This window comes from Canis lupus, chromosome 16 (genome assembly GCF_003254725.2).
Source record: "Canis lupus dingo isolate Sandy chromosome 16, ASM325472v2, whole genome shotgun sequence".
NCBI lineage: Eukaryota > Metazoa > Chordata > Mammalia > Carnivora > Canidae > Canis > Canis lupus.
This window is the reverse complement of record NC_064258.1, coordinates 11,301,234-11,326,044: the sequence shown is the minus strand read 5'-3', so window position 1 is coordinate 11,326,044 and position 24,811 is coordinate 11,301,234. Positions and strand designations below refer to the sequence as shown.

Here is a 24,811-nt window from a genome sequence, read left to right as displayed (position 1 = left end):
CACTTTCTCCTCCACCCGACCCCAGGGCCCAGCACCCAAAGGAGGTCTGGCCGCCACTCCTGCCCCTCACGGCCCGGGGCAGCTGTCACCTCATTCTCCCCTTGGATAAAGTGCTCTGCTCACTGTTCCCAAGACCTCGGGCTTTACCCTGCTGTGTGCACTCACTCAGCTTCTTCAATCTCCAAGTTTCTCTTTTGCCCAATGAATGACATTTCGGCCACAAACCTCTTGAACAGTGTCTTGGCCTCTCCGAAGGTGCATGTGCTGGAAAGCGTGCTTTGGTCCCCCTGCAGCCGCCGAGGACACCCCAGTCCCTCCTGTGCTCATCGGGGGCCTCCTCCAGGGTGGGCGCAGGCCCCGGCTCAGCCTTGGCTGGTCTGTCAGGCAGATAGGCGGCCTTCACTGGGGTCTGTCTGCACCAGTTCCTGTTTCTGGGCTGCTGGCGTCCTCAACTCCAAGCCTGGGATACACGGGGAGAGAGGGAAGCTGGGGGCCTCACCTGGGGCCCCAGGTCCCTGCTGCTCTGCTTCTGTCCACTTTGCAGACCTCTCTTATGGCTGCTGCATGTACAACATCCAGGACCTTCATCGTGCAAAGAGGCCCAGGGAGAGGCATGTGCACCCCACTCTCTGGAAGCAGAAATCTCTTTTATTTCTCTGGGTTTCACAGGGACCCCCATCCCCACACCCACCCCGTCCTCACACACGGCTCTGACACCCCCAAACACAGAAAGCCCCTCGTCCTGTCTCCCAGAGGCACGTAGGCCCAGTCCTGAGTCTTGCGGGGCCTGCCCTCTGTCACCACGCCCGGAATCCTTTGGCTCTGGACCCGCGTCTCCACCTCTGGGGGGATCCATGCAGTGAGGCAGCACGTCCTCCCGTGCATCACCAGTCACTGTGCCGGGACTCCTAGGTCCTGCGAGGTCGCAGTGGTCGACTGCGACAGGTCCTGCGTCACCGTCTGGAGGCCGCCTCCCCTCTTCCACACCTGCCGGACCCCTGGGTCGATCCTACAAACCTCTTTTGCTCTCATTCCTTTGCCCACTAATTCCCTCTCTCCTCAACTCTGGTCATCCTTTCTGGGGACCTCTCCTGATTGGCGTTCAAGCCCCTAGTGAATGTTCTAAGACACTCATCGCCACAGCTATTATTGCAAAAGCTCCCGTCTACACCACTTATTGAAAAGTGGACCCTGTTACATCAGAGTTCCCAGAATATGCTCTTACCTCTCCCCACCTTCCTGCAGGGTGGCCACATTCCCACTTGCCTCCTGTGTTTGTCATGGGCTCTACCACCCTGAGCACATGTGAATCCACACTGCCGACAGAGGCCATGTGCGTGGGCAGCACCGCTGGCCAGTAGCCCCGGATGCCCCGTGAAAGCACCTTGGGGACCCCATATGGGACCGGCCCGCGTGCCGGGTCCTGGAGGCTCGGGAGGGAGAGGGCTCCACATCCTTGTCTTCACTCGGGGCCACCCCGACCCTCCTCCCTGCCCACCATCCCCACACCCGGGCCTCCCCAGTCCTGTCTCTGCTGGGGACGCCACCCACGTCCCCCATCACCTGAGGACTAGATGAAAGCAGAAACCCCTCCAAGGACACAAGCGGCCCCGCACCCCTCCCAGCCTGGGAGTCAAGGCTGGACCTGTGCAGCCTCCGCGAGCCCTGCAGCCCCACCTTCCCCAGCCCTCTCCAAGCGCAGGTGCCACGCTCCTGTTGGACCCGTCACCACCACACTGACCCCGAGGCCACAGTCCCTGTCCCTGGTTCACTGTCACTCCAGCGAGTTGGGGGGGGCACACTTATCCGCAGCTGCCCGCGCACAGGATGGGCCAGGGTGCGGCAGGCCTGCGTCCTCAGCCGTGACCCCACACGCGAACACAAACACGCCCACCCTCGAGAGAAAGGAGGTGGCTGCTCCTGCAGAAAGAGCCAGAAATAGGCCAGCAGACAGCAACGTGGTGCATGGGCATGGTCGCCCCGTGGACAGGCCAGCACAGGCGGGACAGCGGGCGGGAGGAGAGGCGGTGAGCGCTCGGCCATGCAGGACTTACCTTCACCTCCTTCTCGATGTAATCACTCAGGAGTCGGTCGGGCTCCACGCGCTCAGGCAGGGACAGCGCCACGGTGTGCAGAGGGCGCCGCTCTGTCACCTTCTCGTGGGCTTTCTTATCTCTACTCTTTTCACCTTTTAGGAATACTCGTTTAAATGGCGACACAATTCCAGGCTGCAGGCAGAAACGGCAAGGGTTGGAGGTGTTATTCACGAAGGCTTCGCGTGGCCCCCACAGCGCACAAGTAGACATGGCCGCGCCACCGCCACGGTCCCCACACAGGCCTGGGGAGGAGGACCCCAAGACCGCCGGGAACGGCCGGGCGCGCTCTGCAGGTGAGTAGCCTCATGGCTCAGGAGGTGGTGGGAAGGGGACAATCCTCCCAGAAGCCGGGAATGTGGCGCCACCCAAGGCCCCGGCTGAGGCGGGTCCCTTGGCTCCAGGACCCCGGAGCAGGTGCCACGGCCTCAACAGAGCCGAGAGCCCACCCGCTGCCTCACGTCCACGCCCGTGGACTGCCTGCACATGCCCTTCCTGCTGCCAGGGCCTCGCTGGCCACACCAGGCGACCCCGCCCGCCCGCTGGAGGCTCGTCTTCCAACCACAGGAAACCTACACAGCAAGAGCCGGGGGGCCCAAGGGTGGGCCGGGTGTCCCTTCCCATGACTCTCCAAAGGAGCCCCTCACCTGCCATGGTCACTGCACACCTGCACATGGACGGCAAGGCTCCTTGCTTCCCCACAGGCCAAAGGAATGCAAACCAAAGAAACTAAAACACTGACACGTGGCCTGGGCAGGGAGCCAACACCACACAGGGACACGAAGGCCCCCCAGACCGAGGCAGCCGCTCACCTGCCAGACGGCTGAGTGCCCGACCCCAGCCAAGACCCAGACTTACAGAAACAAGCTAGGGGCCTCTGGCACCGAAGGACCTCACGAGCTGTTGCTCGCTCCTCCTGCACGTGGGGAAGCTCAGCTGCATCCCGCGCAAACCGATGCTGTGACCCCTGAAGCCACAAAGCTCCTCACCAGCAGGTCAGCCTCACGGGCGGAAGGTGAACAGGTGCACTGACCCCCCGCAAAGGCAGCCAAGGCCTCAGTGTCTCTCAGCACACCCTGCACCCACAGCACACTCTGCAGCATCACCCCCTCCCTGTCCTGGAACACCCCCATCCTGGAGCACCCCCCCATCCTGGAGCACCCCCATCTCCACCTTGGAGTACCCCATCCCCACCTTAGAGCACGCCCTCCCTGTCCTGGAGCACGCCCTCCCTGTCCTGGAGCACCCCCCTCCCCATCCTGGAGCATACCCATCCTGGAGCACCCCCATCCCCACCTTGGAGCACCCCCCTCCCCGTCCTGGAGCAACCCCCTCCCCATCCTGGAGCACACATTCCCTATTCTGGAGAACCCCATCCTAGAGCATCCCCATCCCCACTTTGGAGCACCTCCTCCCCGTCCTGGAAGATCCCCCTTCCCGTCCTGGAGCACCCTCATCCCCACCTTGGAGCACCCCCCTCCCTGTCCTGGAGCATGCCCTCCCCATCCTGGAGCACCCCCCTCCCCATCCTGGAAGATCCCCCTTCCCATCCTGGAGCACCCCCTCCCCATCCTGGAGCATCCCCGTCCTGGAGCATCCCCCTTCCTGTCCTGGAGCACCCGCCTCCCCGTCCTGGAGCAGCCCTATCCTGGAGCACTCCCACCCGCCCTGGAGCATCTCCTGGTTCCTACTCCCCACATCCATCCATGCAGAGACCCACAGGGCTACCACCAAAGCTGGATGATGTCCATGCAGAGCTTCAATTTACTTGCCTCTCCACTCTATTAGATTTCCAATTTTCCATCTCACCAGGTTTTTTATGTAAAGATGAGGGCAGCTCCTGCCTGCAGCTGGCACACTTCAGCTGAGACAAGATGCCCAGTGTCACCATAACATGACCCTCATAGGCACACGGATGGATGGTCACATGGAAGGACAGAGCAACTCCGAGAAGCCCACCCACCCGTGGGGTCTGTCCAGGCCCCATTGTCCTCAGCCTCTGGGATTCTCAGCCCCACACAATTTAGGGGCATGGCCAAGAGCAGGGGTGCTCCGCTGAAAGCCTGGGGCATGGAAACAGGCAGATGCTGTGGGCGGCTCACGTGGGGAATGGTGGGAAACGGTCACCTACAACCAGCCAAACACCTACAGTAAATTCAAGTTGAAAATGACCCCAGATGTGGATCCCTGGGTGGCTCAGTGGTTGGGCGCCTGCCTTCAGCCCAGGGCGTGACCCTGGGGTCCCAGGATGGAGTCCCACAGCGGGCTCCCTGCATGGAGCCTGCTTCTCCCTCTGCCTGTGTCTCTGCCTGTCTCTCATGAATAAATAAATATTAAAAAAAAAAAAGAAAGAAAGAAAATTACCCCAGAAATCTAGTAACGTGAGCACCACGCTTTACGCCCTACCCCAAGCAGGCAAGGCCATGCGGAACTGGGGCTGCCTCTCTGCCTGCACCCCAGTAGGCAGGGCCCCTCCCAACCCCTGGCTTCTGCACACAGAGCACCTCTAGGTTCCTGTGATAGGCGCACACTGCCCCAGGGCTACAGGGAAACTGAGGCAGGCTCATGCAAACCTCGACTCTCCGGAACTGTACAACCCACACGGGCGCAGACATCTGTCCCTATACCATTTCTACTTGGTGACCCCACAAAGCTCACCCCCTGGATGGTGACCATCCAGGGTGCAGGCCAAGGGGGAGTCTGAATGCAGTGGCACACGCAAGTGCTCACACATGTTCCCACCTCATTAACCCTCTCTCCCGAGACCAATGGGAAGTGAACTCAGAAGAGAGGTTGGCCAAGGTCAGCCTCTCGCCATGAAGCCCACGTTGTGTCACCAGGTCCACAAATTGCATGCAACTCACGCTGTTATTTGGAGGCTGAGACACAGCTCAGGAAATCAATCTTCACGCCCAAGGGGTCTGGGTTGGGAGAGACCCCGGGGCCTCAGCCATACAGCCCACCCTGAAGACAGACCCTCTGCAGGTAGGTCCTCGGCCCCCGTCTGGTCCCCACGGCCCAAGGAAACCCGGACAGCCCACTCCAGAGGCCTCCTCTGCCTCCACGCCTTGGGACCCCGCATGGGACCCCAGCCCCCAGGGAGGAGTAAGCACTGCTCAGTGAGCATTCGGTCCCCATAAGGCCAAGCGTGGGGAAGGCCCCGTGGGGGAGTGAGACCACTCCTACTGCAAAAGGGTCATCAGGCTGGGAAAGAAGCCGATGCTTCTTTGAACAGGCACTAAGTTCATGACGGAAACGCTGGCCTGATGACCCAAAGGGTGTGTTTTAGTGCCAACCGCTCTGCCTTGGGGATGCCACCCCAGCAACAAGGGACCCACCCTGCAGGGCCCCCACACAACCCACTGGCCTAGCACGACCCTGTGGGGGCACCCAGGAGCACACAGCTTCCAGCCTGGCCGCTGAGCTCCAAGTGCCCGGGCACCACATGCCCTCTCATGTCTCCAGCAGCGAAGTGGCACGTGGGCTTTCCTGGAGAGAGGCACGCTGAAGCCACCAGGTAAAGAAACAGGTCATGTCACACCTGCCCCTCCCACTGCCATCTGCCCCTGCATCAGCACAGGACGGCCGGCTGCCCCACACAAGTGCCGCAGGCAGCTGGGCCCCGCCGCCCCTCCAGAAACACAGCAACCCAGAGGGACCCCGGGTCTGGGGACGGAGGCGGCTTCCGAACACGAAAACGTAAGGCGAAGTTCTAGTTAACACACAGAGAGGCGATGGAACATCCTGTCACATGGAAGCAGGTCTCTCAAAAACCATCGTAGATCCTTTAACTTGCAGGAATATTCTCCTGATCGAGACGGTGAGTTTTAAAAGCAGTCATCGGGGTGCCAGCGCTCATTCTTCACCCGACAGGAATTTCTACTGAGCACTGATGTCCATCATCATTGCCAAAATGATCTCGTAATCCCTGACCGCGGAAGACCGAGGACTAACGCAGCCCCCCGAAGGGAACCCGAGATGCTGAGCACGATTTCCCTCCAAGGATAGAGCCCGGAACTGGGAGTGGCCAGGGGCCCACTGGTGCCCAAGTCTTCTGTGACGAGATGGGGCCCTGCGGGTCCAGGGTACAGGCAGGCAGGGAGGCGGGGCTTCTGCAGCACACAGAACACCGGCCACTTCCAGGAATGCGGGGGAACTTTCTGGACTGGCTTGAGAACCAGCCCTCAATCCTTACCATGTTCTTCTAGTATTTTCCATCTTCTGCTTGAAACCGCTTTTGAAGTTGGGGACCAAGAGGTTGCCCTTAAACACACACTCGGTCTGGCCGCGGATTGTTTCCTGGAGGAGCACCCAGGTGCCAGGCCGGCCGTGACGGCTGGGCTGAAGCAGGCTCACAGATCACCTGGGGTGTCTCCTACACAAACCCTCAGAGGCTGACTTCACCACCAGAGCATCTGACTTAGGACAAGCAATGCATCCCTGTGAAGCCAGCACCAGCACATGTGTGGCAGTGGTCTCCGCTCAGGGACCAGAGCTGACCAGGAGGTGACACACGCCAGCTGGCTGCAAGTGCATGGCGGGAGGAGGCTCAGAGTGTTGTGCACAGAGTCCCCAGGGGCCAGCAGGGGAGGGGACGCCCCAAGCACCCAGGACGCCTCGGTGCAGGTTCACAGGTTCTCAAGGATGTATCTTATCTGATCCTTTAGTTCTCAACACAAACCTGCCCCCAGACAGCTTCCCAGTGCAGGGCCGTGGGCATCCCTGAGTCCAGCATTCAGCAGATGTCTAGCGAGGGCGTCGCAGGCGCCCAGCCCGGGACTGCAATGCGCAGGAGCCTTGGTGCCTCCCTGGGCCCAGCTGGCGACAGGACCACGTGGGGCTACAGGCTGGCCTCGGGGAGGCTCTGAGCGGGAGGCAGGCAGACAGCTGGCGGGCCCACTCTGGCACGAACCCGAGGCCATGGTCCCGTGCAGCCAGGCAGGTCAGCGGGCGCACGCAGCTGTGCGTCAAACCCCCTCCTGGGAACCTCACCACAAAGAGTGTGTCGGTTCCCACCGCACTGCAACCCTGCCTACCTTTTTTTTGTTTTTTTAAAGATTGTATTTTTTAGTCACTGTTACGCCCAACGTGGGGCTTGAACTCACGACCCCAAGGGTCGTGCACTCCTCCGAGCCTACCAGGTGCCCCCCAGGCTCGCCCCCAAGTGCTCTTGTTAGTGCCAACTAACTCCCAGTGTTTGGGCTACCCAGGTCGGCACATTCACTCTCTACAAACATCTTTGGTACGAGGGGCCCAGCAACAGAAGAGGGACATGCTTGAGGTGCCTAGAGACCCAGGGAGGTGCAGGTCCGCGCCCTCAGCGCCATCCTCTGGGCCTCGATGGCTTGCTCAGCAGCACCCAACCGTGCAGGCGCCTCCCGTGGGGACCTGGCCACAGCACGGAGGGCATGTTTCTTCGTCCTTTCCCTAAATCCTGTTCCCACTCAGATCCTAGGTCCCAACCAGCCACAAATCCCCCTGAGACCCGCTCTTCACCCGCAGATGGGACCCTGAGCCTCCTACCTCTTGGGCTAAGGCAGGGCGACCCTCCTCGTGGGCCCAGCAACTGCTGCCCACCAGTGCTCCTCCAGCCCGGAAGCCAGCAGGAACCCTCCTCCCCTCTTCCCAGGGCACCGATTGGGCCCACACGCTCATCCTGGTGGCTCCGTCCCTACTGGGCTCGCACCTACCTCGTTGTCCATGGGGCACCCGCTGGAAAGTCTGAGGAGGAGTCTGGTTCCTCCCCCTGTGCTGATAATTACTGTGCATTCTCCTCTGTTCACTGCTGATCTTGTTGAAAAATATGGTCAGATGTTAGCCCTCCCTCTGAAAAAAACATGTGAATGAACAGGAAGACCAGAAACCACAGCTTCCTCCTGCAAACCCCACTGAAGCTGTTTAGTTTGTTAAGGAGGGTAAGAGGCGGGCGGTGCCCTCCAACTGCTGCCAAAATCCAAACGGTCGCGAGCCCTGAACAAGACGGCTAGAGCAGCGCGCGCTGCGGGCAGTAGGTGCCCACGGCGGCTCCCCGCGTGTCCAGCCACTGCTACGGGGCTACAGAAGGTCATCATTCTGGAATTCCAACCGTTCTGCAAAGAATGACCCACGGGGCTCCTGTCTGACCACTTGGGGGGCGCCCCCCATGCGTGAGGTCCCCTCTGCCCCAGGTGCACAGCTTGGCCCACCTTCTGAGTCCCCAGCCTGCGAGAGCCTGTGCCTCCCTTGGGACCCCTAAGTTTGTGTCCCCACGTGACACGGAAGAGCACATTTCCAAGCAAGTTCCCTTCAACTTCTTCAGGGTCAACCCTCTCACCTAGAAAAGCAGAAGGTGGGGTGCTGGTAGGGAGGCCTGACACAGAACATTCCAGAACAGCCTGCCCACAAGAAAGGCCACTGAGTAAGCATCTTGTTGATCAGGGTGACTGAGTGTGCTCACACACATCAACAGACTTGACGATCACAACACAAGTTATAATGATGAACCACACCGAAGTGCTGGCTTTCAACAGCTTTTGCCCATGAACATGGCCATTTCATGCGGTTCCACTTAAACTGCCCTGCAGTTCAGCACTTCAAAACTCTGAGATGGCCGAGGGCTCCGAGACGATCACTCCGTGCCCCGGTGACGAGCACACACACCGCAGACGGAGAAAGCGCCACAGGATGGGAAGGTGGCACTGAACCGGATGCGCTCCGAAAAACCCAGCGTCCACTGGACTGCCGTCCTTTTACCTCCCAAGGGACTCAGGGCGGCGGGCGGCCCGGATGAGGACGTGTCCTTTCCCGAAGCCACCCCTGCACAGCAAGACTGGAAGGCCCTGGTCTCCAGTGGCTGCTGACGGCAGGTGCAGAGCGGTGCCCACCAGTTGGGCAGCCTGCATCCACAGATGCTACGGTGGCCTGCTGGGCGAGCAAGAGCAAGGCCAGTAAGCACACAGGTAAATGCCGCAGACCACACACAGGGACGCACATGGGCCACCTGCAGGTGTTTGGGGAGGACTGAGCCCCAAACACAAGGGTGACACACGGCGAGCAAGGGCCCTGCGGAATGACAGGTGTGAGCATGGAGATGCGGGTGCCAGGAGAAGGCCGATGCTGACACGGTGTGGCTGAAACCACACCGGGCCTGGGACGCAGCCCACTGCCAAGACCTCCTACAGACAGATGTTCTGGCCAGGATGCCTACAGCGCTAACCCAACCCCACACACCGCGCCAGCCCCTGCAACAACCCCCACCCCATTCCCGGCAGGGCCATGTCACAAACTTACTGGTTGTCAGGTCATGCCCTCCACCTGGGAAAATGTCATGGAAATGTGCTTCCTCTCTGCTTCCAGAGCACCTCCCAATGTCCCAGATTCCAGCCCTGGGCCAGCAGACCCAACAGTTGCTACCTTGCCCTTTCACATGAAAACTTTGCTCGCCCTGTCCTGGAACACACGCCATAGGCCACAGAAGCCAGACCCACAAAATCTCTTGGTGACCTTCATTCTGGAGACAGCGATGAAAGACGTGCTCTATGGGCGGAAATGGCTTCGTACCAAGGCCGACTGGACAGACGGACCCCAGACATGCCGACTCAGCCTCCTACAGGGTCCGAGAGCAGACATAAAGGCCTCCTGTCCTGGAATGAGATCAGAGCAGCACCCCCATAAAGCTTTGGAATAATTTTGAACCTACCAGTTTATATGAAGCCAAACTATCCAAGTTCAGGAAAATAATGTTATGTCCATACTTAAAGTGCCTTGGCATGTTTATACCCGAAAACTGTTTGAAAAACATACTAGAGGATGTACTACCAGCAAAAGAAAAAGTGTCCAGAGGAGAAAAAGATGTGGACTCCAGGGACACGACGACCTAAGTCACAGGGTGAGTCACACACTGAGCCAATACAGCAATGGGTCCAAGTCAAAATAGAAGAGAGGGGGCACGTGGGGGGCTCAGTGGTTGAGCTTCTGCCCTGGGCTCAGGGCATGATCCTGGGGTCCTGGGGTCGAGTCCCAGGTCGGGTTCCCTGCTCAGTGGGGAGTCTGCTTCTCCCTCTCCCTCTGTCCCACCCCTGCCCGTTTTCTCTCCTGCTTGCTCTCTCTCTCAAATAAATAAAATCTTTAAAGAAACAAAACAGAGGGGGCGCCAAAAGAAAACAGAAAGGAAGAGTCCATTACATAAGTTATGTGCTGAAGACCCTAGAAGTTCTATCTTGATGATGAAAGCTTGGTACCTTCGGTGTCCATCGAAAGATGAATGGAAAAAAAAAAAAAAAAAGAAAGATGAATGGATAAAGAAGCTGTGGTCTATGTATGCAATGGGATATTACTCAGCCATTAAAAACGACAAATACCCACCATTTGCTTCGAGGTGGGTGGACCTGGAGGGTATTATGCTGAGTGAAAGAAGTCAATCAGAGAAGGACAAACATTATATGGTCTCATTCATTCGGGGAATATAAAAATTAGTGAAAGGGGGGATCCCTGGGTGGCGCAGTGGTTTGGCGCCTGCCTTTGGCCCAGGGCGTGATCCTGGAGACCCGGGATTGAGTCCCACGTCGGGCTCCCAGTGCATGGAGCCTGCTTCTCCCTCTGCCTGTGTCTCTGCCTCTTTCTCTGTGTGACTATCATAAATTAAAAAAAAAAAAATTAGGGATCCCTGCGTGGCGCAGCGGTTTGGCGCCTGCCTTTGGCCCAGGGCGCGATCCTGGAGACCCGGGATTGAATCCCACGTCGGGCTCCTGGTGCATGGAGCCTGCTTCTCCCTCTGCCTATGTCTCTGCCTCTCTCTCTCTCTCTCTCTCTCTCTGTGTTTGTGACTATCATAAATAAATAAAAATTGAAAAAAAAATTAAAAAAATAAAAATAAAAAAATAATAAAATAATAAAAAAAATTAGTGAAAGGGAATAAAGGGGAAAGGAGAGAAAATGAATGAAAATATCAGTGAGGGTGACAAACCACAAGCGACCCCTAACTCTGGTAAATGAACAAGGGGTAGTGGAAAGGGAGGTGGGCAGGGGGTGGGGGTGACTGGGTGATGGGCACTGAGGGGGGCACTTGGTGGGATGAGCACTGGGTGTTATGCTAAATGTTGGCAAATTGAACTCCAATTAAAAAAAAAAAAAAGCTTGGTTCCTTTCAAAGAAAAAAGAAAAGTATTAAAACTCTAGAAAATCGAGGTGCCTGGCTGGTTCAGCCGGTGGAGCATACAACTCTTGATCTCAGGGTTGTGAGCTCGAGCCCCATGTTGGATGCAGACATTACTTAAAATAAATAAATACGGGGAAAAAAAAGCTCTACAGACCCAAAGTTGGTCAAGACACAGACACACTACCCCCGTGTGATAGCAGAACACCTGGGTCTGAACACCAGACAGAACAAGACGGACATCTCCCCAGAAGGACAGACCCTGCAGCAGAAAGGACATTTTCCTGCTCAGCTGGATCACGCGTTGGGTACAGAGCAGAGACCAACCTGAGGCACCAGGTGTGCTCATCACGAACGGGCTGTCATGCTTCCAGGTGTGTGTGCACCAAAGAAAGGTGTGTTTTAAATTTTTTTAAATTTTTATTTATTTATGATAGTCACACAGAGAGAGAGAGAGAGAGGCAGAGACATAGGCAGAGGGAGAAGCAGGCTCCATGCACTGGGAGCCCGACGTGGGATTTGACCCCGGGTCTCCAGGATCGCGCCCTGGGCCAAAGGCAGGCGCCAAACCGCTGGGCCACCCAGGGATACCAAGGTGTGCTTTTAAATAGAGACATTGTGGGGCACTGGGTGGCTCAGTGGTGGAGCATCTGTCTTTGGCTCAGGGAGTGATCCTGAGGTTGTGGGATCGAGTCCCGCATCAGGCTCCCCGCAGGGAGCCTGCTTCTCCCTCTGCCTGTGTCTCTGATATGAATAAATAAATAATATTAATTTAAAATAAAAAAATAAATAAAAGGAGACATCATGAATTCAAACTGAGAATACTAATTTGAAATGAATCCAATAGGATCTTCTTTCATGTCACCTTGTGTCTTCTGGTTCTTACACATGATCCTGGTTCCTGATGGCTTGGGTGGCCAGCAGCCCCCACCCCGGGAGCTGCTCGTGGTCCATGTGGTACCAGGGGGTGGGAAGCAGGGGTCAAGCTCAGCCCCCTCCGCAGCCCCCTCCTCAGGGATCCTCAGCTCTGGGGTCCACAGCTCCAGTCTGCATGGGGGCAGGGTGACCCAGGAAGACTGGCACCCCCTTCCAGCTACAGATGCTGCACCCAGGAGGGAAGGTTGCTTCCCACCCCCTTGAGTACACTTAAAATTAAGATGTCAAAAAGAAATATCTGGGTAGCCCGGGTGGCTCAGCGGTTTAGCAACGCCTTTGGCCCAGGGCGTGATCCTGGAGACCTGGGATCGAGTCCTGCGTCGGGCTCCCTGCATGGGGCCTGCTTCTCCCTGTGCCTGCATCTCTGCCTCTCTCTCTCTCTGTCACTCATGAATAAATAAATAATTAATCTCAAAAAAAAAAAAGAAAAAGAAATATCCTCCACTGGGGGGCTGGCTGCATCTGTGGAGCATGTGACTCATGAGCTCAGGGTTGAGTTTGAGCCCCAGTACGGGTGTAAAATAAAATAAAGTAAAACGTAATCAAAGTCACAAAGACTATGTGTAATTGACTCCAATAAAAATTAAGAAATAAAAAAGAAATATTCTACTCGGGAACAGGTGCCAAACATAACCTGACCCTAAGGAGTTTGTTTTTTTAAAGAAAATCAACTGACAAAACAAACAAGATTAAAAGAAAAAGAAGGAAAGGAGAGCAGGTGGGAAGAGGAAGGTGGATGCCAGTTCCAACCAGGGGTCTAAGGCCTCTATGGCTCACAACACTGGCACACAAACCCGGCGCCCAACTCCCCAAATAAAGCAGGCTCAGCACAAACTTCCCATGAGCAGGCAGTGTCTCACCTGCAGGCCCCGCGTCAGCCTCTCCCACGCATGTCCTCAGCTCCATCGGAAGAGCCAAGTCCAACCTCCCCCCTACTCTCCGGTCACAGCTGGTGCAGAACACCCTCCTTAACAATCGTCCTGGTGAACAGGAACCATCCACACTGTCGCCTTACAGACGCTCAGATGCCTCCACATCTGGCCAAGGGCAGAGGACAGCTCAAACAGGGGGACAGCTCGGGGGAGACAGAATGGACGGGGGACGGTTGGGGGGGGCAGCTCAGACATGGGGACAGCTCAGGGAGGACAGAACGGACAGGTGACAGCTCAAGGGGGACAGAACGGACAGCTGGGGGGCAGCTCAGACAGGGGAACAGCTGAAAGGGGACAGCTTGGACGGGAGATAGCTGGGGGGCAGCTCAGATGAGGGACAGCTCTGGCAGGGGACAGCTCAGACCTGGGATAGCTCAGGAGAGGGACAGCTCAGACCAAGGAGCAGCCACCTCTGGAGGAAAAGGCTGTCTCAGGTCCCATGGCCACTACGAATGCTCAGTGGCACGTATCTCCAGGAAATTTCAGAATAAGGACATAAGCTTCTGTGCTGAGAAGACTTCAGAGTGCCGTTTCCAATCCGACCTGGGATACAGGGTTATGGATTGGCCCCTCTGGTGTGCCCAAGCCTGTGCCCTGGCCTGGAAGTTCGTGTGCATGGATGCTAACAGAACAACACTGCCCCTGTACCCTGAAACACACGTGATGGTTGCAAAATGACACCACCAGTATTATTACTGGTATGATTACTGAAAAAAAATTATTTGGGGCTCTTCTCTAGCTCTTATCCTCCACATATATCCCACTGGGGGTCTGCTGTCACATATCTATGATTTCAGCACTTGAAATATCTTTTCTTGGAGGGGTTAATGACTTTTTGTGGCTTTATGCCATTTTTAATACATATTTTGCTTTCCTTTTTTTTTTTTTAAGATTTTATTTACTTATCCATGAGACACACACAGAGAGAGGCAGAGACACAGGCAGAGGGAGAAGCAGGCTCCATGCAGGGAGCCCGATGTGGGACTTGATCCCAGGACCCCTGGATTGCACCAGGAGCCAAAGGCAGACGCTCAACCACTGAGCCACCCAGACGTCCCTGCTTTCCTTTTTTAAAAAAAAATAAATTTAATTTATTTATTCATGAGAGACACACAGAGAGAGAGGCAGAGACACAGGCAGAGGGAGAAACAGGCTCCATGCAGGGAGCCCGACGTGGGACTCTATCCCGGGTCTCCAGGATCATGTGCTAGGCTGAAGGCGGCGCCAAACCACAGAGCCACCGGGGCTGCCCCCTGCTTTCCATTTTTAAGTGACATTTTAAGAAGCTTTTATTTAATTTATAATAGTATAGAACAGGAGATAGTTTTAGTCACAAGGCCTATGCTCAGAGGTCATACCCTCCTTGCCTCCAGGTAACTGTATAAAAATTATCAGAGTGAATGGCTGCAGGTGCATGTCCAGGCGCCCACTCACTGGGCTCAGGGGACCCCTCCGGCTGGCCATGCTGCCCCAAAACCCATTATGTGGGGATAGCACAGCTTGAAGAATCTGCACCTCGTTCCAAAGAGTAGGGCCACAATGCACAGCCTGGTGCACAAACCACATCCGGTTTTTGCCAAAGTGTCCTTGGAGTAGGTCTTTGGAAGCAGGATGCTGTGTCAGTCAACACACCAGGTGGGAAGTGGGATGCTAGGTCAGTCAATGTACCAGGTGAGCCAGGCATTGCCTTTATCAGGGTTTGTGCAGGTCCCCTTCCCTCATGCCTAACCAACTCCAAGGTTTCTGCTGGCCTTGGGGGAGGGGGGGAGAGGGCAGTGGCCCCAAGTAGTCTGAATTTGCATTTCTCTTGTTATTCAGGAGTCTGACTTCCATTTTCACACATTTTTTCCCAAAGATTTTATTTATTTATTCATGAGCGACACAGAGAGAGAGAGAGAGGCAGAGACACAGGCAGAGGGAGAAGCAGGCTCCATGCAGGGAGCCCGATGTGGGACTCGATCCCGGGTCCCCAGGATCATGCTCCAGGCCAAAGGCAGCGCTAAACAGCTGAGCCCACCCGGCACCCCTTTTCACACGTTTTTAAAAACCATTTGTGTTTCTCTTTCTGTGTCCGTCTGTCCCCCTCTCTTGCCGTGTCTCTCCTCTCAGCCCCTAGCCATTTTTTTCCTCTTTTTAGAAGCATCTAATTCAGGAAATATTTACCTTGTGTTTTATAAGGTCCAGATAATGTTTTCTTGGTTTGTCTTTTTACTTTACTTATGCTTATGTCATTGGGTCTTTTGGTCTTTTTTTTTTTTTTTTTTTACGGCTGAATGATTTGGTTTGTTTTTATCTAAATATCTGAGCCACTGGTTGCTCATCCTGGTGTACGGTACGAAGGATGGATCTATTTTATCGTTTTTTTAGACGGTGACCCAGGTACCCCGCACCACTCTCCAGCACTCGGTTCCCCGAAGAGTGGGGCTTCCAGCTGACTTTCCCTTCTGCTCCTGCAGCTCATCGCAGGACAACCCCACAGAGTCCAGCAGAGGTGCGGCCCCACCGCCCATTCTGCTGCACTTGTTCCCACATCGCTCTTCTTCTTTCCAGAGGGTTTCTGGGCTATTCTCACTTACTCCCAAGTCAGGTGAGCTTCCACTCAAGGAGTCTGTTCCAGAGAAGACGTCTGTGGCATTTTCACGGGGAAGAGACGCCGTCACCAGGCCACCATGCCATCCAAACACAAGACGTCTCTCCACTTCTTCTAGCCTGTGTTTCTGTGGCTCAGGAAGTTGTCTCCTACAATTTCAGATGTTTCTGCTCACTGTAGCCCTAGAGCACGCACCTGTCCCCAGAACCAGGGACACGCACAGCCGGCTTGGGGTGCGGCTGACAGGGTGGCAGAGGAGACGACGGCCGAGCCTGACCGCACCGGGTGTAGGAGCTGTGGTGTGCAGTCGGCCCCCACGCCCCGCGCCCCCAGCAGCCCCTCTGCTGACTAGAATGCCGGCTGTGCAACATCTGCACTGGCCGTTTCCACGGGCACAGTAAGCAGGAGATGCTCGGGCATCGAGCGCACAGCTGAGAGCGGCCGGCCCCATAGACAGGCCCGATGTACGCCCACGGCCGGGCCCCCGCGAACAGCAGGGCCCCGCAGCACCTGGCACTGAATCGGCCTGCCTGCCCCCTCCCGCCCGGCCATGGGCGCCCACCCCGAGCTCACCGGCCACCACACGAAGCCATCCTGCACAGAGCCCTGCCAACTGATGGCTTCCACAGAACCCCTACAGGGTCACCTGTCCCTTCTGCACGCACACCGTCTAAAGGGTGGATGGGGACATGGGCGGAGCCCGAGGCCCCGCTCCCCCGGCCATCTGAGAGCCATTTGGACGGTGCTGCAGAGCCAGGCACACCTGGCCCCAGAGCCGCCAACAAGCCGGATACACAGCCTCCTGCATCCTCACCTGGGCCTTTGGTTACTTCCTCCCAGGGCAGCTGAACGTGTGCAGCCACCTCCCCAGAAGGCCGTTCAGGTGGCAGTGAGGCCAAGCCCACGGCAACAGGCCCATCCGAAGCGCAGGATGCCCCAGAACCTACCTGGTCCCCGCTTCTGCCCCAAGAGCTGCCCGGGCGCTGGGCAGGATGGCAGCCAGCACCCAAGCCACACACACAGACACCAACAGGGAGCATGATGAGCGGGGGGCCCTGGAGGGAACAGGAGGGGGCCCCCAGAATTAAAAGCAGGGTGCATTTCACAATTCTGATGGGGTCCCCCAAACTGCATTCCCATAAGGGAAGCCCAGCAGGAGAGGGAATGGGCACTTCCCCGGAAGGACAAGCGTCTCCCACACACAGAGGAGGCACGGGGCTGGACCCCACAGGCACCGCTGGCTCCACAGGGCTGCGCCCCTCCTACAGGAGCCCGGAGCCACCTGCACCAGGGATCGTGAGGGTCCACAGCGCCAGGCCCGACGTCACAACCCGGGGTGCCCCGCGGGCTCCTCCCACAGGATGACATGACGGCCCCTCCGGGGAGCACGGCTGCTGCAAGGCCAATGGCACATCCCCCAGGGCCTGGCCTCCTGGGACAGGCAACCAGAGAGCGACGGGATGGGGTGGTCAACAGGGGAGCCCTTTACAACCTGCTGCACCTTGGTGAGCGTGTGGTGCAGTGTGACAGAAGCCAGGGGGACCCGCACAGACACCCAGCCGTGCCAAGAGCCGGGGTGGGCTGCGCACATGCCACTCTGCTTCTGCCAAGGACGCCACCTGCTCGTGAATTCGGCTGAGGGCACACTGGAGCTCCTGGTTCTACTCCTGCAGCTCTTAAGTGTGAAATTATTTCAAAATACAAAGATCTGTAAAGCGGCATGAAAACAACATGCATCTTACAAGAACATGAACAGAAGGATCGGCATCATATAGGTAAGGATGTTGGCCAACAAAGGCGAGATGTGAAAGAACAGGGGGCCTGGGGATCAGGGAAACGGAGCAGTGAAGTGGATGCAAAAACCAACAGAAGACCATCAGAGGCGCCCCCTCCTCCTGTGACCAGACCCGGCCGCAGAGGAAGACAGAGGGAGGTGAGGCCCTGATGAGCCCCCGCCAGACGCAGTACTGGGGACACGGGGCAGACAGGGCATCCAGTACCCCTGCAATGGTCCCATCGCGCCCCCCCCTCCCAAAACGCTGTGGCACCAGGGAGCCACGCACAAGTTCCTTAGGACGTGGAGGCTCCCAACACATGGGAGGAGCTCTGGAAATGAGGATTCCCAAGCAGGGAGCTCTAGGAGATTCGTGGATGTGGCCTGCCTCCTCTGTGTACACCAGGTGACAAGATACCACTGACACGGCGTGCTGCCACGGGGTTTTCTGCCCCTGGCAATTACAGCAAAATTCCAGCTCTAGAATAAACTTGTGAGAGTGCTCTAAGTAGATGCAGAGGGGTTGCCCCAGAAGTAGGGGAACAAATGTCTGTATAACAGGCCCTGAAACACAACCATCTTCGTAAGGGATCTCCGTCACCAGTTACCCTGACTCTTCAACCTCCTTCCAGGATAAACCACACTGTTCCTGACACTTACCTCAAAGGTATGCTCCATCACTGTGTCTCTACACACGCCAGGTGTACTTACAGAAACCCATGCCGGCAACAAGGAGCAGCCCAGCAGGGCCAGCCAGGGCCCTACTTCTCCAGGAACAACAGAACCACAGGACAGAGTTTGAGTGACAAGGGGATGGGGACAGAGGGCCCTTCAGAAAATCCACGCACTCTGCAAAGTGCACATCCTGACCCACTGCCCTGTGCTCCTTGTCACAGCACTCAGTCTATCCTGTGGCACTAAGAGCCCCCTAAAGATGAAGGAGTTTCGGGAAGGCGGTGACAACTTCCCAGAAAGCACTGTACCAAGTGGGCATTAAACAAGTGTTTGCAATAAATGAAACCAAGAAAATAAAACTGTATGCACACAAAAAAGTATACACACATAGGAAAGTAATCTGAAAAGCTCTAACAAGAATTGTTTCTGGCAGACAGGATTTTTTCATATTTTTTCATTTTCATTTCACATTCATTTCTTGAAGATATTTTCCTATTTTTGAGCTGTAAATGTATTTTTTAGTAAAAAAAAAATTTTTAAGTTCATTTTGTAAAATAAAACCCAGATGCACCTGGGTGGCTAAGTGGTTTGAGCATCTGCCTTCGGCTTAGGTCATGATCTCAGGGTTTTGGGATTGAGCCCCATTTCAGGCTCCCTGCTCAGTGAGGAGCCTGCTTCTCCCTTTCCTGCTACCCCTCCCTACCCCTATTCCCCATTTGTGTTTTTTCTCTCTTTGTCTCAAATAAATGAGTGAAATCTTTTAGAAAGAAAGAAGAAAGAAAGAAAGAAACAAACAAACAAAGACAGCAACTGGTGGCTCAGTGGTTGAGTGTCTGCCTTTGGCTCAGGTCATGATCCCAGGGTCCTGGGGTCAAGTCTCTGCCTCTCTCTGTGTCTCTCATGAATAAATAAATAAAATATTAAAAAAGAAAAACCCAAATTATTAGCAAATATCATTTTCATCTATAGGTGTGGCAGGTATTCAACAGTCTGGTAATGTGCCATGTGAGCAAGGATATTTGAAAACATTTGGGATGCCTGAGTGGCTCAGCAGTTGAGCATCTGCCTTCGGCTCAGGGTGTGACCCCGGGGTCCTGGGATCAAGTCCCACATTGGGCTCCCTGCATGGAGCCTGCTTCTCCTCTCACTACCTATGTCTCTGCCTCTCTCTGTGTCTCTCATAAATTAAATTAAATTAATTTAAATTTATTAATTTAAAAATAAATAAAATAAAATAACACTTGTCCCTTTTCTAGCTACAGGGCTGTGTGAGGCCAGATTTTCTTCGGACATTTCAACTAAAACAACACAGAGCAACAGAATGAATGCAGAAGCAGAAAAGACAATCCCACTATCTTCTGTTCACCTAGACAATAAAGAGCGTTTCAAAACCATTAAAAAGGGGGCGGGGAAGTGGTGGCTCCAGGAGAGAGCGGGACTTCAGCTGGCAGAGGGAGCACCAAGGAAGCATTTATGACCTCCTACAGTGAGGTCAAACAAATAGAAAAGGGAGATTCAGTTCTAATATCCAAAAATCAGATTGAAAGACTGACCCGTCCTGGTTCTTCCTACTTCAATCTGAACCCTTTTGAGGTTCTTCAGATAGATCCTGAAGTGACAAATGAAGAAATAAAAAAGATTTTAACAGTTACCCATATTGGTACACCCCGACAAAAACCAAGATGATGCTGATCGAGCACAAAAGGCTTTTGAAGCTGTGGACAAAGCTTATAAGTTGCAACTGGATCAGGAACAAAAGAAGAGGGCCCTGGATGTAATTCAGGCAGGAAAAGAATACGTGGCACACACTGAGAAAGAGAGAAAAAAGCAATTAAAGAAGGAAGGAAAAAAAAAAAGAAGGAAGGAAAACCTACAAATGTGGAGGAGGATGACCCTGAGCTGTTCAAACAAGCAGTATATAAACAGACCATGAAACTCTTTCCTGAGCTGGAAATTAAAAGGAAAGAGAGAGGCGACGTCCAGGTGGCTCAGCAGTTTAGCGCCTGCCTTCGACCCAGGGCGTGACCCCGGAGTCCCAGGATCGAGTCCCATGTCGGGCTCCCTGCATGGAGCCTGCTTCTCCCTCTGCCTGGGTCTCTGCCTCTCTCTGTGTGTCTCTCAGAAATAAATTAATAAAATCTTTTAAAAAAATAAAAGGAAAGGAGAGAAGCCAAAGAGATGCATGAAAGGAAGTGACAAAGGGAAGAAGAGATTGAAGTTCAAGAAAAAGCCAAACGAGGAAGGGAGTGGCAGAAAAACTGAGGAAAGTAGAGATGGCCGTGTGGACAGCTGGTGAAGCTTCCAAGCAAATACAAAGGGGAAGAAAGAGAAGAAAAATCGGACCTTCCTGAAACCAAAAGTAAAAATGGAGCAGTGTGCGTGACCACCGGAGGGCACAGCCACTGAACCTTTCTTTCCCCAGCTGTCTCCCCTCCTGCTCTGAAGGACACCTTCTTTCCTCCCATTTCCACCCCAACATACAGTAGTAGTCGCTTTTTATTCCATTTTGTTTTCAATACAATTTAATACTGATCAGAGTAATTCTTTTGTACATTGAAATGTGGGGCTCAGTTTGAGATGAAAATGAAACCTTCCCCACCCCCTACTCCTAGACCAACCAGGACTGGAAGGTGCCACCGCTGGTGTTGCCTTCTCTTCCCACAGCCTATAACTTCATGTTTTGTACTTCACTGAATTGTGACAGTTAGAAACTTCTTGTATAGTTTGTGGAAATCACCCAGTTAAAGCAGTTAAGCACACACTGCTTAAAAAATAAATAAATAAAATAAAATAAAATAAAAAGCAAGCTAGGTGGTGTGGCTATATTAGCATCAGAATTCAGTTTGAAACAAGAAATATTACCACAAATAAACAGTCGTTTCACAATGAAAGAGACTCCTTTCCACAAGACCGAACGATCGTAAGTGTGCATGTACTTAACACAAACTTGAAGCCCAAACGCACAGAGCTACAAGGAGAAAGAAACCCAAAACAATGCTCTCTCAGTAAGTGATAGAATCAACAGACAAAAATTTGGTAGGGAATGGTTCAGCGGTGTCTTACAAAGTTCAGTACGTAACTACGCATCGATGGCAATTCAATTACTAGGTATTTACCCCAAAGAAATGGCCACATACGTCCAAGCAATGACCCGTTCACAAATGGTCACTGCTTTTCAGGAGAATATAAGATTTGAAAGAACCCAACAGCTGACACCAGATGAGTGGGCAACAGACCGTGGTGTAGACGTGCGGTAGACCGCTACTGGACATCACAGGTGAATCCCAGAATCCTGTGAATAAAGGGAATATGTACTGGCTGGGGGCACCCAGGAGGCTCAGTTGGTTCATTGACAGTCCTCAGCTTGAGTCAGGATCTTGGGGTCCTGGGATCAAGCCCCGCACCGGGCTCCCTGCTAACCAGGGATGTGCTTCTCCCTCTCCTTCTGTGAACATGCTCTTGCTCTCTCTCGAATAAATAAATAAATAGATCTTAAAAAAAAAAAGACTCCTTTAAAAAAAAAAAAAGTACTGCCTGAATCCATGTGTATGAAGTTCTTGAACAGAAACCAATCCTGACAAGCTCACCTACAGCGCCAACCACCAGAGCAGCAGCTGCCAGGGTGGCGAGGGAAGGAACACACATCCTAGGAAGCGTGAGCGGCTTTCTGGGTGATGGCAATAGTCTAATTCTTGACAGGGCTTTGGGTTGCACAGGTGTACACATCTGTCAAAATTTAGCTAATACACTATTAAGATGTGTACGTTTGACTGTATATACATTTTGCAGCAAAAGAAAACTGAGCAACATTGATTTGCAGCTACAGATCAGCATGCTGAGGTACCCAGATGGAAGCAGAATGGTGTCTGTAACTTACTCTGAAACGCATCAGAGAGACAGGGAAAGTTTTCAGGTGGGTTCAGAGACAGACAGGTGTGTGGGATAAAACAAGCATAGCAAACGTTAACAGTGGAATCTAGGTGGTGGGTGGACAGGGATTTGCTGTAAAATCCTTCCAACTCAGCTGTATTCAAGAACATTCAGGATCAAATACTGGGGGGTGGACTGTACACTCTTCTTCCAAGGAGGGGGACTGAAGATTCAATCCTGGGGGAGAGGACACTTCTCACAGGGCCTGACGTGGGTCTCACCTCCACATACGAAGGGCAGGTCAGCTCCAGCCACTGTCATACCGCAGGAGTCAGTAAACCGGTAACAGTCATTTAGAGGGACATGTTTCCTGCCAGTTGGACCTGGGACATTTGCTGACGTGTGACCCATAGGTCTGTCCAAGTATTAGATTCATAAACTGCATCCCCGCCAGGCCACCAGTGAGGGAAAATGCAATGTTCTAGAGCATACAGGCCTGCAGAGTTAATGGTAAGGACACACAGGAGGCATGCTAGATTGCAGGTGAAACTGTGAAGAACTGTCACTATAAAAAGCCAAACAGGGGCAGCCCCAGCAGCATAGCGGTCTAGCGCCACCTGCAGCCCAGGGTGTGATCTTGGAGACCCGGGATCGAGTTCCATGTTGGGCTACTTGCATGGAGCCCGCTTCTCCTTCTGCCTGTGTCTCTGCCTATCTCTCTCTCTCTCTCTCTCTCTGTGCCTCTATGAATAAATAAATAAAATCTTAAAAAAATAAAAAAAATAAAAAGCCAAACAGGGGATCCCTGGGTGGCTCAGCGGTTTAGCATCTGCCTTCAGCCGGGGGCGTGATCCTGGAGACCTGGGATCGAGTCCCACGTCAGGCTCCCTACATGGAGCCTGCTTCTCCCTCTGCCTGTGTCTCTGCCTCTCTCTCCCTCTGTGTGTCTCTAATTAAAAAAAAAAAAGGGATCCCTGGGTGGCGCAGGGGTTTGGCGCCTGCCTTTGGCCCAGGGCGCGATCCCGGAGACCCGGGATCGAATCCCACATCGGGTTCCCGGTGCATGGAGCCTGCTTCTCCCTCTGCCTGTGTCTCTGCCTCTCTCTCTCTCTCTCTCTGTGACTATCATAAATAAATAAATAAATAAATAAATAAATAAATAAATAAATAAATAAGCCAAAGAAACAAGTGTCTTTATCCCAAGTCAGGAGTGCCAGCAGGTGAAACAGCAGAGCCCACACAAGTGAGCAGCTCCAGAGCAAGTGCTCCGTACAGACAGGAACCCCAGAGGTCCACGTGGACCATTCTCATTTTCACCATTCAACTCTCCTTCCCCCTCCCGGGTTACAAGATACCCACCATCCTAAGCCTCGAACAAAAGCCCAAATTTCAACTTCCTGCTGCACTCAGTAAAGGGGATTATTTCCACTGCACACATCCAATGCCCACAATCAAATGCCTTAATTCTTGGCACGAGCCTGGCAAACAAAAACACCAACCCTGCTACTATTCAGGCACGCTTAGGAGAAAAAAGGGTAACATTTCTGGCACACACAGCTAAGGGGAAAAAAAATTTTTTTTAAGATTTTATTTATTTATTCACGAGAGACAGAGAGAGAATGGGGGGTGACAAACCCAAACCTAAACTCCCTGCATAACCATGAAAACCGAGCTACTGTTCTTGGGCGGAGGGAGGAGAGTGAGCAAGCTCAGTGGTGGGAAGAGCCAGCATGGACCTGGGCGCAGGGTCACGACAGACCCACTCAGCCCACTCTCCAGCTGCAGGCAGGATTTTGAGGCTCAGAGCCTGGGCACACAGCCTGTCACAGGCCACACAGGCATGTGGTCGGCGGCCCACAGAGCACAGCGCCAGGTCACCCTGCCACCCTGAGTAGCCTGTCCGTGTGGGATGGGACCGTGGAGACCAGGTGCTCAGAATCTCTGGGTGACACTGAGACCAATTCCCCCAGTGTGGTCCTAGCATAGGACTCTTGCCACATCACCCTGATGTCCAGGGCTTGCTTCAGGATAGCCTGCTTTACTCCACTTTAACAAACACCAGGGCAGGTGGCTGCAACAGCATCCGTCCTCCCCTGGCGCTGGAGGCCGGACGTCCGAGATCCGGGCAGGGGGGCAGGGGGGGGGAGGGCAGTCCCTCCCAACGCCTCCCCTGGGCGAGCGGATGGTCGTGTCCTCCCCAGGTCATCCCTCAGTGCGGGTCTGCATCCTGACGTCCTCTTCTGATGAGGATGCAGTCACACTGGAGCAGGGCCCACCCTAGTGACCTCGTTTACCTCATCACCTCCTTAAAGACCCCTCTCCACGTACAGACCTGTTCGTAGGTGTTGGGGCTTGGGGCTCCACCCTTCAGATTTGGGGGGAAAATAGTTCAGCCCAAGGTACCTGGGGAGGAGGAGTGGATGAGGACCAGCTGCCTGCACACTGATGATGTTCAAAGTCAAGGCACAGGAGCTTCAATACAGGAACTTCTCACGCTTGGACCTGCCGCCTTCATAACAGAAAGGCTTTCTCATTTGGTCTCCTCAAAGGAACTTTCTCTGAAGTTCCACCCTCGTGTGTCCTCTGAAGCCCCACTTCTGGCTCAGTGGCCACAGAGCTCATCTGTGTCCCCAGCATCTGGTCCTGGCACACAGTCAGCACCAGGGAACAGTCACTGGAGAGAGAGGCAACCACCAGCGGCTTCCGCGGCACAAAGGGCCGACCCCCTTCCCCCAGCCTGGGCCCAGGGCCTCCCAGAACCTCGGGGGCCCCATCCTGCACCCCACCTGCTGCTGAACATCACATACA

General features: G+C 54.3%; 1 protein-coding gene and 1 pseudogene across 6 annotated transcripts in view; one reads left to right on the top strand and one right to left on the bottom strand.

The window, feature by feature from the left end:
• The window catches only part of CCM2 (CCM2 scaffold protein), a 45,019-nt gene that overhangs the window by 14,046 nt on the left and 6,162 nt on the right, over positions 1–24,811 (bottom strand). For 2 of the 6 annotated variants that reach the window (XM_035699575.2, XM_025433891.3), the window contains exons 1-2: positions 7,617–7,777; positions 2,055–2,228 (exon numbers count right to left, since the gene is read on the bottom strand). The exons of 1 other annotated variant lie outside the window; for it this stretch is intronic. In XM_035699575.2, the coding sequence (XP_035555468.1) occupies positions 2,055–2,228; positions 7,617–7,748 (306 nt within the window). In that variant the 5' untranslated portion in view covers positions 7,749–7,777. 3 more of the 6 variants (XM_035699578.2, XM_035699579.2, XM_035699577.2) reach the window with 3 other exon arrangements.
• Positions 17,051–20,221, top strand: LOC112650537 (dnaJ homolog subfamily C member 8-like; annotated as a pseudogene).